The sequence below is a fragment of the Oncorhynchus kisutch genome, linkage group LG6 (genome assembly GCF_002021735.2).
Source record: "Oncorhynchus kisutch isolate 150728-3 linkage group LG6, Okis_V2, whole genome shotgun sequence".
NCBI classification, from domain to species: Eukaryota; Metazoa; Chordata; class Actinopteri; order Salmoniformes; family Salmonidae; genus Oncorhynchus; species Oncorhynchus kisutch.
In genome coordinates, this window is record NC_034179.2 from 14,962,449 (window position 1) to 14,985,954 (window position 23,506).

General features: G+C 41.0%; 1 protein-coding gene across 1 annotated transcript in view; it reads right to left on the reverse strand.

Annotated features, from left to right (window-relative positions):
- Positions 1-10,857: 10,857 nt before the first annotated feature.
- LOC109892046 (chondroitin sulfate N-acetylgalactosaminyltransferase 1-like) overlaps positions 10,858-23,506 on the reverse strand; it is a 53,520-nt gene continuing 40,871 nt past the window's right edge. Inside the window, exons 5-8 of the mRNA XM_020484465.2 lie at positions 18,345-18,523; positions 18,086-18,180; positions 17,874-17,955; positions 10,858-13,726 (exon numbers count right to left, since the gene is read on the reverse strand). Coding sequence (XP_020340054.1) covers positions 13,431-13,726; positions 17,874-17,955; positions 18,086-18,180; positions 18,345-18,523 — 652 coding nt within the window. The 3' untranslated portion in view covers positions 10,858-13,430. The remainder of the gene's footprint in view (positions 13,727-17,873; positions 17,956-18,085; positions 18,181-18,344; positions 18,524-23,506) is intronic.

Below are 23,506 nucleotides of genomic sequence, written 5' to 3' on the forward strand. Positions count from 1 at the left end.
ATTGCTGTGTTAACGTTGCTACTTTAATTGGATAAATTATTATCATCCTTTAATAACTAATTGATCAAAAGATACACAGATGTCACATAGGAAGAAAATATCTTATGCAGCCTGTTTGATAGGCTAAATGCAAAGCATAATTTGTAAACCTGTAACAAAAAGCTGTATTGGTTTTATCAATAAACATTCCCAAGACTTCTCATAAATATTGTATGCTTTATCTTATAAAGCCTATATCATTTATCCAGGACATTTTATTGATGTTTAGGAACCATATTGTTTTCTCCATGTGCTCGTGTGAAATGGGAAACTGGGAGGTGGAAATTCTGAAATCCGACATGTTCGTGTTCAAGTGCTGTTATTAATGAAGTTAGCTAGTTTGCTTAACATTGACAATATGGTCAAACTAGCTAGGCCTACATGAGCTAAAGGCTACCTATTAATAAGGAAGTTGTCAAAAACGGATCTGTCAACTTTTGGTTGAAAAGGTGAAAGGTAAGTGGTAAAAATTCACCGACGTGGAGTACAGATAACTCCGATAGCACGTGAACACGGGCGAGAATGAAACGAAAGATGATCCCACTCATGCACGGGTTGGTTCTTATTCAACCTGTAGGCGTATGGTACAGATTACTTTTCTCAGGATTATATTTTATTACAATATTTTTTTGTATTTTTTTTGTTTAGTTTATTTAACCTTCATTTAACTAGGCAAATCAGTTAAGAAAAATATAGAATTTACAATGATGGCCTACCAAAAGGCCTCCTGCGGTATGGGGGCTGGGATTAAAAATACAAAATTAAATAAAAATATAGGACAAAACACACATCACAACAAGCGAGACACCACAACACTACATAAAGAGAGACCTAAGACAACAACATAGCATGGCAGCAGCACATGACAACACAGCATGGTAGCAACACAACATGACAACAAAATGGTAGCAACACAACATGGCAGCAGCACAAAACCTGACCACATCTCCATCCTCTAATAATGCATGATGTGTGCTAGGATGTAACAGGATGCACTAAAGGCCAGTCTCCGGTTGCAAATGGCTTATAGGCAAATAATGTCTAAAGTGATAGCCTCATCTCCACAACATTCAAACAGGTTCAACAGCGATACAATGCTGCCATCTAGGTGTATCACTGAAAACTGTAATGATGAGACAACCATCTACTGGACATCACTGAAAAATATCACTGAGTTTCCGGAGCCCCAATGGCTGCCAGTGTGGCCTGAGGTGCGGGTAAAATGGTGGACAGGAAAACAAGGAGAAAAGTGGAACATAAGTAAATATGGAATGGGGGAATGCAGATGAAATGTATGCAGCCTACTCCATCACTTTTTATAGCTGCTGTTTACAGGCCTCCTGGGCCATATACAGCGTTCCACACTGAGTTCCCTGAATTCCTATCGGACATTGTAGTCATGGCAGATAATATATTCAAATTTTTGTTGACTTTAATATTCACATGGAAAAGTCCATGGACCCACTCTAAAAGGCTTTCAGAGACATCATCGACTAAATGTCTCCGGACCTACTCACTGCCACAGTCATACTCTGGACCTAGTTTTGTCCTGTGGAATAAATGATGTGGATCTTAATGTTTTTCCTCATAATCCTGGTCTATGGACCACCATTTTATTACATTTGCAATCGCAACAAATGCTCAGACCCCAACCAAGGATAATCAAAAGCCGTGTTATAAATTCTCGGGCAACCCAAAGATTTCTAGATGCCCTTCCAGACTCCCTCCACCTACCCAAGGAAGTCAGAGTACAAAAATCAGTTAACCACCTAACTGAGGAACTCAATTTAACCTCGCGCAAAACCCTAGATGCAGTCGCACCCCTAAAAACAAAACAAAAATGTCATAAGAATCTGGCTCCCTGGTATACATATAATACCCGAGCTCTGAAGCAAGCTTCCAGAAAATTGGAAAGGAAATGGCGCCACACCAAACTGGAAGTCTTCCGACTAGCTTGGAAAGACAGTACCGTGCAGTATCGAAGAGCCCTCACTGCTGCTCGATCATCCTATTTTTCAAACTTAATTGAGGAAAATAAGAACAATCGCAAATTTATTTTTGATACTGTCGCAAAGCAAGCTAAAAAGCAGCATTCCCCAAGAGAGGATGGCTTTCACTTGAGCAGTGATAAATTCATTAACTTTGAGGAAAAGATCATGATCATAAGAAAGCAAATTACAGACTCCTCTTTAAATCTGTGTATTCCTCCAAAGCTCTGTTGTCCTGAGTCTGCATAACTCTGCTAGGACCTAGGATCAAGGGAGACACTCAAGTGTTTAAGTACTATATCTCTTGACACATTGATGAAAATAATCATGGCCTCAACCTTCAAGCTGCATACTGGACCCTATTCCAACTAAACTACTGAAAGAGCTGCTTCCTGTGCTTGGCCTTCCTATGTTGAACATAATAAATGTCTCTCTATCCACCGGATGTGTACCACTCACTAAAACTGGCAGTAATAAAGCCTCTCTTGAAAAAGCCAAACCTTGACCCAGAAAATATAAAAAACTATCAGCCTATATCGAATCTCCCATTCCTCTCAAAAATGTTTGAAAAAGCTTCCTTCCTGAAGACAAACAATGTATACGAAACACTTCAGTGTGGTTTTAGACCCCATCATAACACTGAGACTGCACTTGTAAAGGTGGTAAATTACCGTTTAATGGCATCAGACCGAGGCTCTGCATCTGTCCTCGTGCTCCTAGACCTTAGTGCTGCTTTTGATACCATCGATCAAGACCATTCTTTTGGAGAGATTGGAAACCCAAATTGCTCTACACGGACAAGTTCTGGCCTGGTTTAGATCTTATCTGTCGGAAAGATATCAGTTTGTTTCTGTGGGTGGTTTGTCCTCTGACAAATCAGCTGTAAATTTCAGTGTTCCTCAAGGCTCCGTTTTAGGACCACTATTGTTTTCACTATATATATTTTAACTCTTGGTGATGTCATTCGGAAACATAACGTTAACTTTCACTGTTATGCGGACGACACACAGCTGTACATTTTGATGAAACATGGTGAAGCCCCAAAATGGCCTTACCTGGAAGCCTGTGTTTCAGACATAAGGAAGTGCATGGCGGCAAATGTTCTACTTTTAAACTCAGACAAAACAGAGATGCTAGTTCTAGGTCCCAAGAAACAAAGAGATCTTCTGTTGAATCTGACAATTAATATTGATGGTTGTACAGTCGTCTCAAATAAAACTGTGAAGGACCTCGGCGTTCCTCTGGACCCTGATCTTTCTTTTGACGAACATATCAAGGCTGTTTCAAGGACAGCTTTTTGCAAAAATCTGAAACTTTCTGTACAAAAATTATGTAGAAAAATTAATCCATGCTTTTGTCACCTCTAGGTCAGACTACTGCAATGCTCTACTTTCTGCCTACCCAGATAAAGCACTAAATAAACACGGTTTCTAGAATATTGACTAGAACCAAAAAGTCATATTATCAATCATATTACTCCAGTGCTAGCCTCTCTACACTGGCTTCCTGTTAAGGCAAGGGCTGATTTCAAGGTTTTACTGCTAACCTACAAAGCATTACATGGGCTTGCTCCTACCTATCTTTCCGATTTGGTCCTGATGTACATACCTACACGTACGCTACGGTCACAAGACGCAGGCCTCCTAATTGTCTCTAGAATTTCTAAGCAAACAGCTGGAGGCAGGGCTTTCTCCTATAGAGCTCAATTTTTATGGAATGGTCTGCCTATCCATGTAAGAGACGCAGACTCGGTCTGAACCTTTAAGTCTTTATTGAAGACTCATCTCTTCAGTAGGTCCTATGATTGAGTGTAGTCTGGCCCAGGAGTGTGAAGGTGAACGGAAAGGCACTGGAGCAACAAACCTTCCTTGCTGTCTCTGCCTGGCCAGATTCTCTGCCTCAAACCTTATTACAGGGGCTGAGTCACTGGCTTACTGGTGCTCTTCCATGCCATCCCTAGGAGGGGTGCATCACTTGAGTGGGTTGATTCACTGACGTGATCTTCCTGTCTGGGTTGGCACCCCACAGTGTCTCCCGACCCCTCCTTTCTCAGCCTCCAGTATTTATGCTGCAATAGTTTATATTTCTCCTGTCTTATCTGGTGTCCTGTGTGAATTTAAGTATGCTCTCTTTAATTTTCTTTCTTTCTCAGAGGACCTGAGCCCTAGGACCATGCCTAGTAGCTGAAACCTGGTCCTGACGGAGTCCGAACGCTCCTTGACAACAACAACACTAGGCTCCAGAGCACCAACGCTGAATTATTATACAATAGATAGCTGTAATCACCGTCAGACACACCTGGCTAACTTGATGGGTCATGTAATCATCTGGTAAAGTGGAGTATTTTGTTTAGACATGTAGCTAGCTAGAGGGCGGCGCACAATTGGCCCAGCGTCGCCTGGGTTTGGCCGGTGTAGGCCGTCATTGTAAATAAGAATTTGTTCTTAACTGACTTGCCTAGTTAAATAAAATAAATAAATGCTAGATAGCTAGCTTAACAAGTACTAGCAATACAAACCGATTGACAAGGTAAAGCTACCCAACTAGGTTCAATGTTAGTTAGCTAGCTAACATTAAGCTATAACTAGCAATGCAAATGGATTTCTAAGATACAAATAATTTAATGAGACATAGTAGGCAGAACAAGCAAGGAGGTGTGCAGAGCCATGCACAAGCTAGCAAGATCCTATTGGCGCGTTATAGCATACATCTGCATATTTCCATTGGGAAACAGAGGGTAAAATGCAGGGCAAATGATTGGGGAAATGACAACCAGGTGTGTATGAAGACAAGACAAATGGATATATGAAAAATGGAGCGGCGATGGCTAGAAAGCCGGTGTCGTCGATCGCCAAACACCGCCCGAACAAGGAGAGGAGCCGACTTCGGCGGAAGTCGTGACAGCTTTTATCAATATATTTGCCTTTTTGATAGGTTTCAGAGATGGACTGATTAGCATCCCCTCTTGAGTCAACAGTGTGCTTACTTTACTGCGGGAACATATTGATATGTTTGCTGTTACCCTCTGGACAACATATCATTAGTATAGCTAGTAGGCAAGGTTGTGTAACCTTATTTAGTCCTACCTGCTATGGTGGGTTTTAAATTAATTGGTATTCACACATTTGTTATTGAAGTAGAATTACTGTCATGTTATTGATGCCAAATTGCAAACTTTATTTGCACCTTCTTTATTCCAGAACCAATGGGTGTGCCAGAGTCTTATCACCTCTCAACTAGGTCAGCTGTTTCATCCCGGAACACTATTCTCCTGCGTTGGTCTGTTTCAGTCATTGCAGGAAGAGTGTGAGTCAGTTCTAACACCTGACTTAAATAATCAACACCCCAAGTCACGGCGATAGACTATGATTTGTAATCAGTTGTGGGCTGGGCTGGAACAAACTCTTATACACACTCCTGCCATTCAGATCTGGACCTGTCCCTCTATTTAAGTCATAATTATGTACTATGAGTACAATTGGAGGCGAGGGTATTGCTATATAATGCATGCCTCACCTGGTTCACTCAGACAGAGTTCAGTGTGTCAAATCGGAGGGCCTGTTGTCCGAACCTCTGGCAGTCTATGGGAGTACCACAGGGTTCAATTCTCGGGCCGACTCTTTTCTCTGTATATATCAAAGATGTCAATCTTGCTGCGGGTGATTCCCTGATCCACCTTTATGCAGACGACACCATTCTGTATACATCTGGCCCTTCTTTGGACACTGTGTTAACAAACCTCCAAACGAGCTTCAATGCCATACAACACTCCTTCCATGGCCTCCAACTGCTCTTAAATACTAGTAAAATGAAATACATGCATTTTAACCCGTTGCTGCCCACACCCATCCTGCCCGACTAGCATCATGACTCTGGACGGTTCTGACTTAAAATATGTGGACAACTACAAATACCTAGGTGTCTGGCTAGACTGTAAACTCTCCTTCCAGACTCGTATTAAACATCTCCAATCCAAAATGAAATATAGAATCAGCTTTCTATTCCGCAACAAAGCCTCCTTCACTCATGCCGCCAAACATCCCCTAGTAAAACTGACTATCCTACCGATCCTCGACTTTGGCAATGTCATTTACAAAATTGCCTCCAACACTCTACTCAGCAAACTGGATGCAGTCTATCACAGTGCCATCCGTTTTGTCACCAAAGCCCCATATACCACCCACCACTGCGACCTGTATGCTCTTATCGGCTGGCCCTCGCTACATATTTGTCGCCAGACCCACTGGCTCCATGTCATAGATAAGTCTTTGCTAGATAAAGCTCTGCCTTACCTCAGCTCACTGGTCACGATAACAACACCCACCCGTAGCACTCTACGGTATATCTCTGGTCATCCCCAAAGCTAACACCTCTTTTGGCCGCCTTTCCTTCCAGTTCTCTGCTGCCAATGACTGGAACAAACTGCAAAAATCTCTGAAGCTGGAGACTTATATTTCCCTCACTAATTTTAAACATCAGCTATCCGAGCAGCTAAACGATCACTGCAGCTGTACATAGCCCATCTGTAAATAGCCCATCCAATCGACCTACCTCATCCCCATATTGTTTTAACTTACTTTTCTGCTCTTTTGCACACCAGTATTTCTACTTGCACATCATCATCTGCACATCTATCACTCCAGTGTTCATTTGCTAAATTGTAATTACTTGCCACTATGGCCTATTTATTGCCTTACCTCCTCACGCCATTTGTACACACTGTATATAGACTTTCTTTGTTTTTTCTAGTGTTATTGACTGTACGCTTGTTTATTCCATGTGTAACTCTGTGTTGTTGTTTGTGTCGCACTGCTTTGCTTTATCTCGACCAGGTCGCAGTTGTAAATGAGAAATTGTTCTCAACTAGCCTACCTGGTTAAATAAAGGTGCATTTTTAAAAAAAAAATTAAATGCTCCACTCTCAAGTTGAACTTGAACTTGACTGATGCCAGGGTAGCTGCTAAGAAGGAAGCAGCTGAGAAAAAGACTGCAGCCAAGGCAGCTCTGGTTCACACCTGCCTTGTCTGTCGGGTGAATATTATTGGTTAGGTACTGTATGTGCCTTTAGGTTCATCTCCATGTGTAGGCTATTGTACCAAACAGGCCAGTACAGTCTTTCATATGTGTAGTACAGCAAAACAAATCAAGATCACACAAACAACAGGCGGGAAAAGGCTGCCTAAATATGATCCCCAATCAGAGACAGCGATAGACAGCTGCCTCTGATTGGGAACCATACAAGGCCAAGAAAGAAATAGAAAACTTAGACTAGACACCTTGACCTAACCAAAATAGAGAAAAAAAGGATCTCTAAGGTCAGGGCGTGACAAGCTAGCTGTCCTCTAATTCAACTCTGGACCTGTGTGCACTTATGTTGTAAACTTTCATTCATAGTCTAGGTTGTAGCAAACTCATGATGGGTATATGGAAAATTTGAGTATCATGTAGTAGCCTAAACCTATCACTGTTACATTGAACTGGGTGAATGGAGTATGAATGACAGTCATCCAACATACTGTAATAGAAATAATAAAACAAATCTTCCACCCTCATCATAAATGGCACTGGCCGCCACTGTTTTATGCCCCATGGTCCCTTAACTTTCGGGCACTTTGGAACTCTCTGTCTTATCTCTACACCCTACCTTCACCCATTTTCTATATTCTAATTCCTTCATTGTTTTTCTCCTGATTTGATAACATCTAGACTCAGTAACACGTTTAAAAGTGTTGTGGTGTACTGTTTTTGCTACCTTTTTTTTTCACCTATGTAATGCTGTCCTCCTGCTTATTCTGGGGTTCAGACTGAATGCACCGGGAAATGTGCTGCCCACAAATGAAGGCAGAAACATGGACCTGTTAAATTGACAAGAAGGGTGTTGATATAGCTGTGTTTAGATATGGCTTCCTTGTTTTGAGTCTGTTAAGTGTGTTTCTCATTCTGCTTCAGTTGACATAGTATTTTTATATAACACCTACCTTACGCATCCAGTTTTTCCATTTTTAACTTACCCACCAAAATCACAATATGCTGTTTTACATGTGTTTGTGCTGGTCTAATTCCTATAATGGAAAAGTAGAAGAATCTGTGCTCTCTCTGATAGCAATAATAGTTCATATGGTGCTTTTCTCTGTCCCCGGTTTGTAGCATTGATTAATACATATTTTATTGACTTAAATTGAGATGTTTATACGTTATTTATAAAAGGCATATGTATGTATTGTTTACTATTTTCATTTCTTTAAAACAATGTAATTGTTGGGAGTTCAGGTGTTTTATGTGATTGATGGATGACTAGGTGCATTCTTGTCGATTTACATATTCATTCATGATTATGGATACATTCTGCAATGAGTTAATATGGCTTTGAATCTGCAACAGAACATGTCAACAAGTTAGTTCTGAATTGCTTTAATACAGCAGTGCATTCTGACACGATGAATTGAAACAGATTTCACCTTGTTCATATAATTGGCAGAAATGATAAGGGATTAAATAAAGACCTCCACTGGCTGAATTAGAAGAGGATCTGGTAAAATAAGGGTATGTTGCTAATATCATCTAGTTTCTTTGCAAGAAACTAGCCTAGTACTCAAGGCACATTTTTGGTACTTATTTATTTCACCTTTATTTAACTAGGCAAGTCAGTTAGGAACAAATTATTATTTCAACGACGGCCTAGGAACAGTGGGTTAACTGCCTTGTTCAGGGGCAGAATGACAGATTTTTACCTTGTCAGCTCGGGGATTCGATCTTGCAACGTTTCGGTTACTAGTACAACGCTCTAATCACTAGACTACCTATTATAAATATCTGACTGCTATTTGGAAAGTATTCTGTACAAGACACAATACAAAATGCATAAATATGACAACAAATACTAGTTCAATAAAATATGGGATAGCAATATATCTTTCGTCTTGGATCAAGGTAGCTGGTCGCTATCTAGCTGACAGCAAAGGTGTCAGCTAGAGATAGAAGCTGTTTTTCAGTCTCTCGGTCCCTGCTTTGATGCACCTGTACTGACCTCGCCTTCGGGATGATAGCGGGGTGAACAGGCAGTGGTTGTTGTCCTTGATGATCTTTATGGCCTTCCTGTGACATCGGGTGGTGTAGGTGTTCTGTAGGGCAGGTAGTTTGCCCCCCGGTGATGCGTTGTGCAGACCTCACTACCATCTGGAGAGCCTTACGGTTGTGGGCGGAGCAGTTGCCATACCAGGCGGTGATACAGCCCGACAGGAAAAGGACTGTATAGATTGCATATGCCACCTGCAGAGCATTACACAACAGAGTAAACTCAGAGGGGCAACATACAATTGGCAATAGTAGTAACCAACTATGAAGAACAATATACAAATGTCACACAACTCACTTTGGGCACGCAGACCATCCCACAAGTCCAGAGATATGATTGAGTCCAATTGTTGGTGCGGGCAGAGACAGATGTTGCAGATGGGCAGATGTCTGGCCCCCTAGGTTTCTAGGGAGGTTACTATCAGGACACAGGTCAGAGAACGTTTGAGAGGCAGGTTTATGGTACTCCCTAAACTCTCAGGCTCAGGTTGTGAGGTAGTGGAGTGTGCAGCTTTGGGTTGTGAAGTGCTAATAACAGTCACCAGCAGGGAATTTGTAATAATACCTCATATTTCTATGTGAATTTGGTAGGATCGCCCAAAAAGTTACTTATTGCAGCTTTAGGGTCTATTTTTCTCCACTTCCTGTCTGACTGACGTGCCCAAAGTAAACTGCCTGTTACTCAGGCACAGAAGCCAGGATATGCATATAATTGGTACCATTGGATAGAAAACACTTTGAAGTTTGTAGAAATTCCTATGGCTTCCACTAGATGTCAACAGTCTTTGTTAAAGGTTTCAGGCTTGTTTCTTCCCAAACAAGGAAGAATTTTGAGTTTTGGTACTGGGAGTCAGAATTGAAAGTCCATGACGAAGAGGACACGCACCTGCTAATTTTACTTTCATATTGAACATACTTCTTTCCGTGCAAAATATTATAGTTTATTTACATTTTAGGGTACCTGAGTATTACATAGAATCATATTTTTACTTGTTTTAACAAAGTTTAACGATAGCTATTGGATTCCTTTCTCTGCACGTTGAACGAGTGGGTTACTCAAATCGATGGCGCCTACTAAACTGACTTTTTGGGATATAAAGAAGGATTTTATCTAACAAAACAACCATGCATGTTGTAGCTGGGACCCTTTGGATCTCAAATCAGAGGAAGATTTTCAAAATGTAAGTGAATATTTAATCGCTATTTGTGATTTTATGAAGCCTGATAGTGGGGTGAACAGGCAAAATATTTTATGTGGGGCGCCATCCTCAAACAATCGCATGGCATGCTTTCGCTGTAAAGCTTATTGTAAATCGGACAATGCAGTTAGATTTAACAAGAATTTACGCTTTGAACCGATATAAGATACTTGTATGTACCTAGATGTTTAATATCCATAATGTTTATGATTATTCATTTGAATTGCGTGCCCTCCAATTTCACCTCAAGTTGTTGACAGGTGTCCCGCTGGCCTAGCCCTAAGAAGTTCCAAAAGGTTCTGTACGTAGAACCCCAAATAACAATTTTTTTCCTAAGAGTACAATCTAGAACAGAGTAGAATAAAGTAGATTCCAGACTACTGCAGTTTTTGCAAGAGTCAAATAACATCTGGAAAGAAGCATCACACCAGAAAATAACTTATTTTCTTCATTTTATACAATTACAATGGTCTCAAAATGAATAAAAGTGCATTTCAACTGAAGACAACTTTAAACAGAATAAAAGGTATGCATTGAGAATCAATCAAGAACATCATCAGGAAAGTTATATTTATTATTAACAGAAAGAAGTATCCTTTCATGAAACAATCAAACAAATGTAAAGAATAACCATTCATTAAAAAGTGTCTTCTTTACTCTGTTTACAGGCTGTGGTGATCCAACACAAATGTAGGTTAATATAAATTATTCCATGTGAAACAGTCCACTACTGTCATGGGATTGAAATACTCATGAGGAATGTAATCAAACACCTCAATATACAGTTAACACAAAATGTTCAGAGCTGACATTTAAGACAAATAAGTGAAATGGCATAAAGTCTTTGTCACTCGTTGTGAATGTCAAGCCTGTGAAAATGTGTTCATCTATAATACTGCGCTTAGCCATCGATAGGTTACATCTCTAAGAAAAACTCTCAGTAGAAATCCAGCTGGATAACATAAAAGCCATGTGTCACTTTCAAATATCAGAGGCACTTTGCCACTAACTTTACATTTCTAACCATTTCAGATTGTCTTAATTTACACTTTCATACTGGCCTTTTCTTAACCTTCCCATCCCCTGGCCTATATTGCTCTGTGGATGGACTGCCTATACTGGCCCATACCTAGCTTAAACTGCTCTATAGACATGGAGGCATTCTACTACCTCTAAACTTCCTTTGGGTCATTTAGACTTGTGTCAAGCCATCGTCATTTAAGCTTCTAAGGAAGAGTAGGCATATTATCAATACAGATAACAACATTGTTAAATAATATATAAGAATTTTTGGAGCAAGGCATTAAATCTTTTCTAACAATAAAACTTCTGAACTTCTGATAGAGGGTGAAGACCGTTCTACCATTAACACTGCATTTATAACTTAATTATGGAATCAAAGAGTATGCTATCTATTATAATATATTATTTGCCCAGTTATACCATACACAAAACAATTTGACTATTGTAGATAGTCTTTGTTTTATCTCTTAATATAAGTTAATGTTAAGGACTCTTGGAAGATTAGTCCAAATGGGGACTAAAAGAGATCCTAATAAAATCAACAACATTGAGAAATATGTTGGACACTGTATCCATATTTTCTCTCAGGACCATAACATGTTCCCTATCCCTCTGTCACGCCCTGACCATAGAGAGCCATTGTTTCTCTATGGTTTAGTAGGTCAGGGTGTGACTAGGGGGTGATCTAGTATACCCATGTCTATGTTGTGTTCTAGTTTCTTTTTCTATGTTGGTGTTTTGAATGATTCCCAATTAGAGGCAGCTGGTAATCGTTGTCTCTAATTGGGGATCATATTTAAGTAGTTATTTTTCCCACCTGTGTTTGTGGGATCTTGTTTATGTGTAGTTGCCTGTGAGCACGCCATTGTCTTCACGTTTCGTTCATTGTTTTTCAGTTAATAAACATGTGGAAACCATATCACGCTGCACCTTGGTCCGATAATTCTTACGACTAACGTGACACCCTCATAGCTTCCTGCTCAAACAGCACACCATAATACCGCCCAAAAAACACTCTTTTGTTTCTTGATGATAAAAAAGCACATAAAAGCACTTGTATGATTAGTTAAACTCATGAAAAAGCAGTACACTATAGATGTAGGATCTTAATTTGATCTGTGTTGTCACAGCAAAATAATCCTGCAGCAGTCCCCAATGTTGCTTGATCGGTGGTTTGGCTATCAACTGGCCAAAAGTAGGCTACATGAAAAGTGCAATACTGTTAATATAACCGTGTATTAACCTAGTTTATACCTGGTTCTAACTTGCGTAATTTGTCCTGATTTTGTCCACATTCTGATTGTGCACAAAGGACCCATGTTAGCACCAGGTGTAAACAGGCTAGAGTTGGGGTTTTCTGTGAATTTATGTAACTCACAAAGCTCATATGCATTTGCTGCAGTGCAGGAAAATGATCAGCAACAAAGGAGTGATCAAATTAGGTTAGTACATCTGTATATTGATTCTGTGGAGCTTGAGAAATAATGAATATCTAATAGCTTCCATGTACTTCCATTGTTGCCATTGTCTCTCTACATAACCCTCAGTAATGCCTGTTTTAATGTATTGATTGATCATCAGTTCTGAGGAGAGTCACGTAACCAGCTGACATGACTTCAGATTAAGAGTATCCTCATTCCATTCACAGTCATGCTGTTCTCTTCCAGTCCACAAGGTGTCTCTAATAGGCTACAGGAAAATCTAGTTCTACTCTTTATCTAGCCTTCAAGAAAGACCAGCAGATGCCACATCATGATTCTCAAAACCAGCTGTCAGTCAGTCAACACCAGGCACATGATTTTAAACAAAATACAGCGGAGCAGTCAAGTCTTTCTGCTGCTCCTTTTGACTCTCACTGTTGTTTTTACAGTGCTCTCACTTCTTCAAGATACGACAGGTGCCTTAGCTGTGTTTTATATATCCATTTTGCCATTGGAGGATAAAATGGAGTGTTTTTCCTCTGTAGTGAGTCAGTATTGTTGTCATCAATTCACAACAATAGATCTCTGTTCTGTTGTTGTTTCCCCCTCATTGTCTCTGACTGCCATACTGTTATGCCCTCCTCCTGTAGTCTAGAGTCCTGTGTGACTCCCTCATCATGTCTTCATCATGTCTTCTTGGCAGTGTTTAGCCTCTGGGGTTTCTGCTTGTGCAGGTGTGCCTCGATCTCGTGTCGGAAGAAGAGCATGCCCAGCTGGCCGTGCGAGGCCTCGTTCATGGCCTTGGACTGCATGCACATCCTGTACTGTTCCGGGGGCAGCTCGTCCGCGCAGCGCTTCTCGTGCCACAGGTGGAAGAGGCCCCTAGACGGGGACCGCACCACCAGCAGGTTGCTGTGAAGGTATTTCCTGTAAAGGTGCACGTCCTCGCCGCCCCAGCCTTTGATGTCCACGTCGAAACCACCTGGAGGAGGGACAACATGAACTCATCAACTCACTGCACATATATAACAGAGGAGGGAGATCAGGGGTGCGTTCAGTAGGACGTTGTGGAGCGTTCATATAGAAAAATGTTATGTGGAAATACAATTAAGCCTCTCTTAAATGCAGAATGTAGTAAAATAAATCATGCCGGCTCTTTTCATTACATTTCTATTTGCAACATTGCACAACATTTTCCCACTGAACTATGCCCCTGATTGATTGATCAGGTCAAACAGGGGTCAGAGGTCAAATCCTGATGACAGGGTTCTGTTTTTGTCATGATGACAGCTTGTTAAATTAATATGTTAATGCAAACACATCCAGTTTGTTGGGATCTGTTCTACATGCATAATGTCTGGGGTCTGTTGCTATTTCACTGTAAGGTCTACTACACCTGTTGTATTCGGCGCACGTGACAAATAAACTGTGATTTGATTTATGACCGCAGAGGAGTGATGAGCTATTGGGATAGAACCTCAGAACATGTCCTAACTCAGAGAGGAAGAGGTAAAGCGGGAGGCTCTGTCCATGTGAGAAAATAGCAATAAGCAGACCAAGTGAGGATTTTCTGTATGGAGTTCTATGAGAGAGGTTCAGATTTGGTCAACAACTTTTTTTATTTCTAATTTGCTAACTGAGGCTTATTTGATCGAGTAGAAGTTAGAAAATGTTTAGATTGTTACGAATGTACTGATATAAGTGGATGCACGTGGCAACTTTGAGAAAAACAATTTTATCTCGGAATTGTGTCTGTTGTTCAAATGCGTAATTGCCCTCTCATTGGCTAGAATGTTCCCATCTGATCTCACCTCCTCCCGCCTGCCTTTCCACGTTTGTGACAACGACTCCCATTGTTAGGGCGGAGACGAGTCCATTTTGTCATTATAGAGTATCTCTGCCTCCTAACACGACTTTCAGAGGAATTAAGATGCTGACGTCAGTTCTTTCAAACTACCTGGACTACATTCTCCTCATGCCCTAGGTGAAACAGGTAATCATGATTTGTTTATTTATGCAGGAGTGTGTTTTTCTTCCTTTTTCTCTTACTGCAGACTGCTCTGTGCTCAACCATAGACAGAAACTGCTTATCCAATAGAAATCCCCGATCACACTTTTAGGCGATGTCATGGTGACATTAGCTAGCTAAGCTCATGCTCAGAAACAAGTCGTCGGGTGTAATGGTCGTGTAGCGCCGAACTGCGTATTTGCAGACTGTAAAATCAAATGCGCTCCATCGATATAAAATAGTTTTGATAAAAATGAAAATGTGTCAGTTTGTCATTTTCACTTGGATTTAGTGATGACATCAAATCTAGTTTATGTAATCAGAAAAATAAAATTGACAGAAAATAAACAACTAAAGCCTGGCGTACACTATTTTTGATCTGATTTAGCTGTCCCAGACAAGTTTCTGAGATCAGAGACAAAATTCCCATGTCATTGCCTACTCTGGATGTGCTGCTGTTACCAACGCTCGTTTAATGTGAGCGGGTCTGAAATGCAATCTGAGGACTACTGATCCCGCCTTCCCAGACATCCTGATATTTTGAAATAGGTTTGATTTTATCGGCACAAAATCTGCAATGCTCTTGTAAATGTGAGATGTGCAACGACAAGTTTTGAGAACGATTATCAGCGATTGTTTGTATGCTAGGACCTAAAAATGTCCTCTCTATTTGAACTCATTCTGTCTCTTCTCTTCATCTCACTGGGAGAAGCAAATTGTCTATATTCCTCCCTTCTTCCTCTCACTCTCTGCCTTTTCTCTCTCTCTCTCTCTCTCTCTCTCTCTCTCTCTCTCTCTCTCTCTCTCTCTCTCTCTCTCTCTCTCTCTCTCTCTCTCTACTTTGGGTGAAAATCTCAACACATGGATCAATTATTTATTCATTACTATTCACATCTAATCTGAAATCACTCAGCCAAAGAGTTGCAAGGACTATTAAACGTACATATATTATAGGTAGTTTTATATCATGAGGTGGACAGTGATATAATGTATCTCTCTCCTGAGAGCCTAAGGTCAGACAGATGCTGTACCTCTGTCTCCCGCCACAGTAATATCAATGATTTATGTTGGGAATAAGGACTGTCTCTGGACAGTATCTGCGTCCCAAATTACACACTATTCCTTATATAGTGCATTACTTCTCCCTATGGGCCCTGGTAAAAAAAAGAAGAGTGCACTATAAAGGGAATAGGGTGCCATTTGGGACAGCCAGACACGGATACAGAAAAGGTCCTTATTCCCACCATAGTTTATAGCCTCTGATTTCATCTAATGGCCTCAACGGAGGTGGAAAATCGTGTTGAGGCATAACCTGTCCTGAGAGCCAATATACCTGAATCCATAATGATATTGCTGGTGGTTTGGATATGAATGGAAATAGAGTGCATTCGGAATGTATTCAGAGCCCTTCCCTTTTTCCCCACGTTGTTACGTTACAGCCTTGTTCTAAAATGGATTCAATAAAACATTTTCCTCATCAATCAAACACAATACCCCATAATGACAAAGTGAAACCGGTTGAGAACTTTTTGCTAATTTATAAAAATAAAAAACAGAAATAACTTATTTATGGAAGTATTCAGACCCTTTGCTATGAGACTCTTTTCCATTGATCATCCCTGAAATGTTTTTACAACTTGATTGGAGTCCACTTGTGGTACATTCAATTGATTGGACATGATTTGGAAATGCACACACCTGTCTATATACAGTCTCACAGTTGACATTGCATGTCAGAGCAAAAACAAAGCCACGAGGTCGAAGGAATTGTCCGTAGAGCTCTGATACAGGATTGTGTCGTGGCACAGATCTGGAGACGAGTACCCAAAAATGTATGCAGCATTGAAGGTCCCCAACAAGACATTGGCCTCCATCATTCTGAAATGAAAGAAGTTTGGAACCACCAAGACACTTCCTAGAGCTGGGGGCGGCAGGGTAGCCTAGTGGTTAGAGCGTTGGACTAGTAACCGGAAGGTTGCAAGTTCAAACCCCCGAGCTGACAAGGTACAAATCTGTCGTTCTGCCCCTGAACAGGCAGTTAACCCACTGTTCCTAGGCCGTCATTGAAAATAAGAATTTGTTCTTAACTGACTTGCCTAGTTAAATAAAGGTAAAATAAAAGAGCTGGCTGCCTGGCCGAACTGAGCAATCGGGGGAGATGGGCCTTGGTCAGGGAGATGACCAAGAACCTGATGGTCACTTTGACAGAGCTCCAAAGTTCCTCTGTGGAGAGGGGAGAACCTTCCAGAAGGACAACCATCTCTGCAGCACTACACCAATCAGGCCTTTATGGTAGAGTTGCCACTCCTCAGTAAAAGGTACTTGGAGTTTGCCAAAAGGCACCTAAAGACTCTCAGACTATAAGAATCTTTGGCCTGATTGCCAAGCGTGTCTGGAGGAAACCTGGCACCACCCCATGATGGTGGCAGCATCATGCTCTGGGGATGTTTTTCAGAGGCAGGAACTGGGAGACTTTTCATGATCGAGGGAAAGATGAATGAAGCAAAGTACAGAGAGACCCTTGATGAAAACCTGCTCCAGAGTGTCCAGGACCTCAGACTGGGGCGAAGGTTCACCCTCCAACAGGACAATGACCCTAAGCACACATCCAAGACAACGCAGGAGTGGCTTCGGGACAAGTCTGAATGTCCTTGAGTGGCCCAGCCAGAGCACGGACTTGAACCTGATCGAGCATATCTGGAGAGACCTGAAAATAGCTGTGCAGCAATGCTCCCTGACAAGCTTGAGAGGATCTGCAGAGAAGAATGTGAGAAACTCCCCAAATACAGGTGTGCCAAGCTTGTAACATCATACCCAAGAAGACGCAAGGCTGTATCGCTACCAAAGGTGCTCAACAAAGTACTGAGTAAAGGGTCTGAAAACTTATGTAACTGTAAATGTGATCAGTTTCTTTTCTTTTTTTTCTTCTAAAAACCTGTTTTTATTTGTCATTATGGGGTGAGGGAAAAAACCAATTTAATCAATTTTAGAATAAGGCTGTAACGTAACAACATAATCTGAATACGTTCGGAATGCACTGTATATGTTTCTCTTAGCACAATTTGCACTAGCATTAATATGAAGGCATAATTGACCAGCGATGAGTTAACATGGTCTTTACCTATGTTGATGAAATCTGATCGGTATTGGCATGTCATTCCGAAGCCAAAGTCTCTCCAGAATCCTGTATCCTTTTTAATGACCTATTAAACCAGAGTAATACAGAACAGGCAAATGCAATGTGAGAAAACATGATGTTGTACCATGTATGTGGTATCTCTTAACCTTTATGAAGAGTCATTTAGAGGACATCAGTGAAAACAGCTTTCTTACCAGTTGCTGCTCCACTGGAGGGATGTAGTCGTGGTTACCGTAAATCAGGGTTGGGTTGTACTGGCTGAACAGAACAGGATAGAACACCTTTTTACCTACGAAGAAAGGTATGCAAATGTTATCAAACAAATCAAAAGATTCCTAATGTATTTATTACCCATGTTAAATAAAGTTGAAGTTGAACATGTTGTTAGAGCCTCCCACTCTGAACACAGCACGGATGTGGGTTTGTTCAGTCAAGTGTAGTAACCTCACTCACCAGGTTGAGTGTTGAGTCGGCAGGTGTTGAGGAAGTCAGCGGTGAAGTAGATGTCGACATCACAGAAGAAAAGGAGAACGTTCCCTCCTTTCCACGCCCTGGCACCCACATCCAGGCCACGCCCCCGGGAGAACTCTTCATTCAGCTGGAGCAGAGTGAAGTTCTTAAAGTTGATCTCCCTGTGAGGTGGGAAAGGGAGAGATTTTATTCATTAGATTTGTGGACAATTGAAAAACAAATGTCAGCTACACGTGAATACACTGTATATAAAATCGTCAAGAATAACACAATAACGTTTAAAGATCCAATTCAGATGTTTTTATTTCAACGTCAAATAATTTCTGGGTAATAATTAAGTACCATACTGTGATTGTTTTCAATTAAAATAGTCTAAAATAAAATAAAAATTGCTTCTTAGCAAAGATACATTTCTCAAGCAAGAATTGTGCTAGGACTGTCTGGGAGTGTTCGGAGTGGGGAGGGGGAAACTGAAAACTAGCTGTTATTGGCAGAGAGGTTTGAAACACAGACACCCTCTGGAAAAAGTTTACTGTCTTTGTTATTGGTCTATTAACTCATTTATCGCCTAATTCGTTAATATGGCTTAGATCCTGCTAACGGGATCAATATAACAACAGCCAGTGAAAGTACAGGGCGCCAACTTCAAAACAACAGAAATCTCATAATTAAAATTCCTCAAACATAGAAGTATTTTACACCATTTTAAAGATAAAGTTGTTGTTAATCCCACCACAGTGTCCGATTTCAAAAAGGCTTTACGACGAAAGCACACCAAATGATTATGTTAGGTCTGCACCTAGTCACAGAAAAACACAGCCATTTTTTCCAGCATAAGAGAGGAGTCACAAAAAGCATAAATAGAGATAAAATGAATCACTAACCTTTGATCACAATACATGTATGTTTCGTTCGATAAAGTTCATATTTATATCCAAAAATCTCAGTTTACTTTGGCGCGTTACGTTCCATAATGTTTTGCTTCCAAAAAATCTGGTGATTTTGCAGAGAGCCACATCAATTTACAGAAATACTCACAATAAACATTGACAAAAGATACAACTGTTATGCATGGAACTTTAGATAAACTTCTCCTTAATGCAACCTCTGTGTCAGATTTCAGAAAAGCTTTACCGAAAGAGTACACCATGCAATAATCTGAGTACAGCGCTCAGACAACAAAACAAGCCATACAGATATCCGCCATGTTGTGGAGTCAACAAAGTCAGAAATAGCATTATAAATATTCACTTGCCTTTGATGATCTTCATCAGAATGCACTCCCAGGACCCAGTTCCACAATAAATGTTGGATTTGTTCAATAAAGTCCATCATTTATGTCCAAATACCTTTTTGTTTGTTTGCGCGTTTAGTACACAATACAAACTCATGACGTGCGGGCAAGTCCAGGCGAAAAAGTATTATTACAGTTCGTAGAAACATGTCAAACAAAGTATAGAATCAATCTTTAGGATGTTTTTATCATAATTCTTCAATAATGTTCCAACCGGAGAATTCCTTTGTCTGTAGAAATGCAATGGAACGCAAGCTAACTCTCACGTGAGCATGCGTGATCAGCTCATGCCACTCTGGCAGACCTCTGACTCATTCAGCTCCCATTCCCCCCTCCTTCACAGTATTTTTTATTTTTCCTTTATTTTACTAGGCAAGTCAGTTAAGAACAAAGAACAAATTTTCAATGACAGCCTAGGAACAGTGGGTTAACTGCCTGTTCAGGGGCAGAACGACAGATTTGTACCTTGTCAGCTCGGGGATTTGAACTTGCAACCTTCCGATTACTAGTACAATGCTCTAACCACTAAGCTACCCTGCCACCCCGTAGATGCATCAAACAAGGTTCTAAAGACTTGACATCTAGTGGAAGCCTTGGGAAGTGCAATATGACCCCATAGACACTGTATATTCGATAGGCAATGACTTGAAAAACTACAAACCTCAGATTTCCCACTTCCTGGTTGGATTCTTTTCTCAGGTTTTTGCCTGCCATATGAATTCTGTTATACTCACAGACATCATTCAAACAGTTTTAGAAACTTCAGAGTGTTTTCTATCCAAATCTGCTAATAATATGCATATATTGGCAACTGGGCCTGAGTAGCAGGCAGTTTACTCTGGGCACCTTATTCATCCAAGATACTCAATACTGCCCCTGGCCATAAGAAGTTTTTAATAGACCAATAATAAAGACAGTTAATATTTTCCAGAGGGTGTCTGTGTTCCAAACCTCTCTGGCAATAACAGCACTCATCTTTGACTGTATTGGACCTTTAAAAATGTATTGCTGCTGTGGTCCTCTGAGGAGAGGAGGGAGAGAAAGAGAGAAGAAAGGAGAGGGAGAGGACAAGAGAGGAGAAAAAAGAAACCCAACCCAATGGATACCAGAAAGAGGGAAACCGCATGGCTCCTCAAGAAATTGCTCAAAAAGTGAATTAGCTTAATTGTAGAGGGAATGGGAAAGTCTTAATTGATCCGTGTCTAATGGGTGTTATGAGAGCAGAGAGGGCAGAGGACCCAGCTGAGCCTGGATACAGGCACTACATAAAATACACACAGCTCTGTCTTTTTACTGTACCATTAACTACAATACACACACACACACACACACACACACACACACACACACACACACACACACACACACACACACACACACACACACACACACACACACACACACACACACACACACACACACACACAGACTATCCAGCATATTGTAGTGAACATAATTTCCCCTCTGACAGCAGCAGGACTGATAAGATCAGGCTGTAAAGTGGCTACATGATGGTTGTGTCCCAAATGGATCCCTATTCCCTACATTCCTACACTGCTTTTGACTAGGGCACTTACTTAGGGCTCTGGTCAAAAGTAGTGCAATATATAGGGAATAGGGTGCCAGTCGGGACGTAATCCCGGTGTGTATGATGAGAAGTAAGGTTTGTTAATATGCTGCTCACTGTCAATGTGGCAAATGTGTTTTAACATCTCAGCCTCTTTTAGGCATCATCCTCCTCCACCCACGGTAAACATCCACTGACTGCTGTTCCTGTATTAGTGAGGGATTACTGCCCTGCTGGATAGTGTCAGCGACTGAATGGCACCTTGGGGGGATCAACTCAAACACAAGCCTGCTAACTGTACAAGACCAACAGAGAGAGATAGAGAGAGACTCATGGAGAGACTGAGGTCTGCCACACACGCACACGCACACACACACTGCAGGATCCAGGATAAATTATTCATTAAATCCTAACCTTGGGCCTTGTACTAGGGGGAATTAGCTAGAATCTCCAAAAAACATTGCAATTAATCGTTTGAGATGTGAACACTATAAAATTGCTAATGCATTATTAACAAACTCTCTCAAATGAACATAATCACAGATTCATGCCCATAATAGATCATAACACAAACTTGTTCCAGTTAAAAGGAGAACATCGTTAGTCATCTGTGACATAGTTGAACCAAGTCTGGAACCAACAGGACCCTAAACAGCTTCTAGCCTCAAGACTGCTTTAAGGGTGCGCGACAACTGCTACGTACTTAACCAATAGCTATATGGACTATATGCAGTGCACCTTTTTGCTATAACTGTTTTGACACATACGCTGCTGCTGTTACTGTTTATTATCTATCCCGTTGCCTTATCACTTTGTCCCTACCTACACTGTATAAGTATTCCAGGTGACTACCTCATGAAGCTGGTTGAGAGAATGCCAAGAGTGTGCAAAGCTGTCACCAAGGCAATGGGTGGCTACTTTGAAGAATCTCAAATATAAAATATATTTTGATTTATTAAGCACTTTTTTGGTTACTACATGATTCCATTTGTGTTATTTCATAGTTTTGATGTCTTCACTATTATTCTACAATGTATAAAATAGTCTAAATACAGAAAAACCCTGGAATGAGGAGGTGTGTCCAAACTTTTGACTGGTACTGTATATCAATATAAGGCTATGGCTAGTGTGACATTGGCTGTCATTCTCACACTACAGGTTGTAGGCTCTTCCCAGTGCTGAACAGTCCTCCCATCTACCTAGCAGCAGCTGAACCAGATGGAAGGGCTTCCTGTTGCCTCTCTGGGGACTCTGGCTCTGGAAATGATGAGCTGGGTGTTTCATTTCAGATCAATCTGTACGGAGCCTTATTTATATCTGCTGTCGGAAAGAAAATGTTGATTTAGGACCGGTATACTTGTACTTAATCCTGTTTAGACACAGATACACCCACGAATTGGCTGGTGTAGCCAAAGCATTAACGCGCACCAAGAAATACAGACTGGCTGACAAATACAGACAGACAGAAACACAGACACACACAAACGCAAAAGCAAACACACCACACACACACGCCTACCATTCACTCGTACTAAAATCAGAAAAGAGCCGAATGTCCTTGTAAGGGCTGCCACCAGAATTCTCAGCCTGTAGTTTTTCCAAGGTGCACAAAATCTTGGGACACGAAAACATTGTTCACCAAGACCCATGGGAGTTGTTTTGCATCGGATAAATACCTTTCAAACCACTAAAAATAATAATAATAAGCACACACAATGTATGTGGGCCAGCAATCCTGTGGGATTCGGAGTAGTTAAAAGTAGGCAATCAGGATTTTATTTCAATCACATTAAGAGCGAGTAGGAGTGTCCTGAAACGGTCATGAAAGAACTTCATTGGACTCTATGTAAACTGGAAACCACATATCCTGAGGCTGCATTTATTGTAGCTGGGGATTTTGACAAAGCTAATCTGAAAACAAGGCTCCCAAAATTTGATCAACATATCGAATGTGCGACCCGGGCTGGCAAAATTCTGGATCATTGCTACTCAAACTTCCACGACGCATACAAAGCCCTCCCTCGCCCTACTTTTGGAAAATCTGACCACGACTCCATTTTGTTGCTCCCAGCCTATAGACAGAACCTAAAACAGGAAATGCCCGTGCTCAGGTCTGTTCATCGCTGGTCTGACCAATCTGATTCCACGCTTCAAGATTGCTTAGATCACGTGGACTTGGATATGTTCCGGACCGCCTCAGACAACAACATTGATGTATACACTGATTCGGTGAGCGAGTTTATTAGCAAGTGCATCAGTGATGTTGTACCCACGGTGACTATT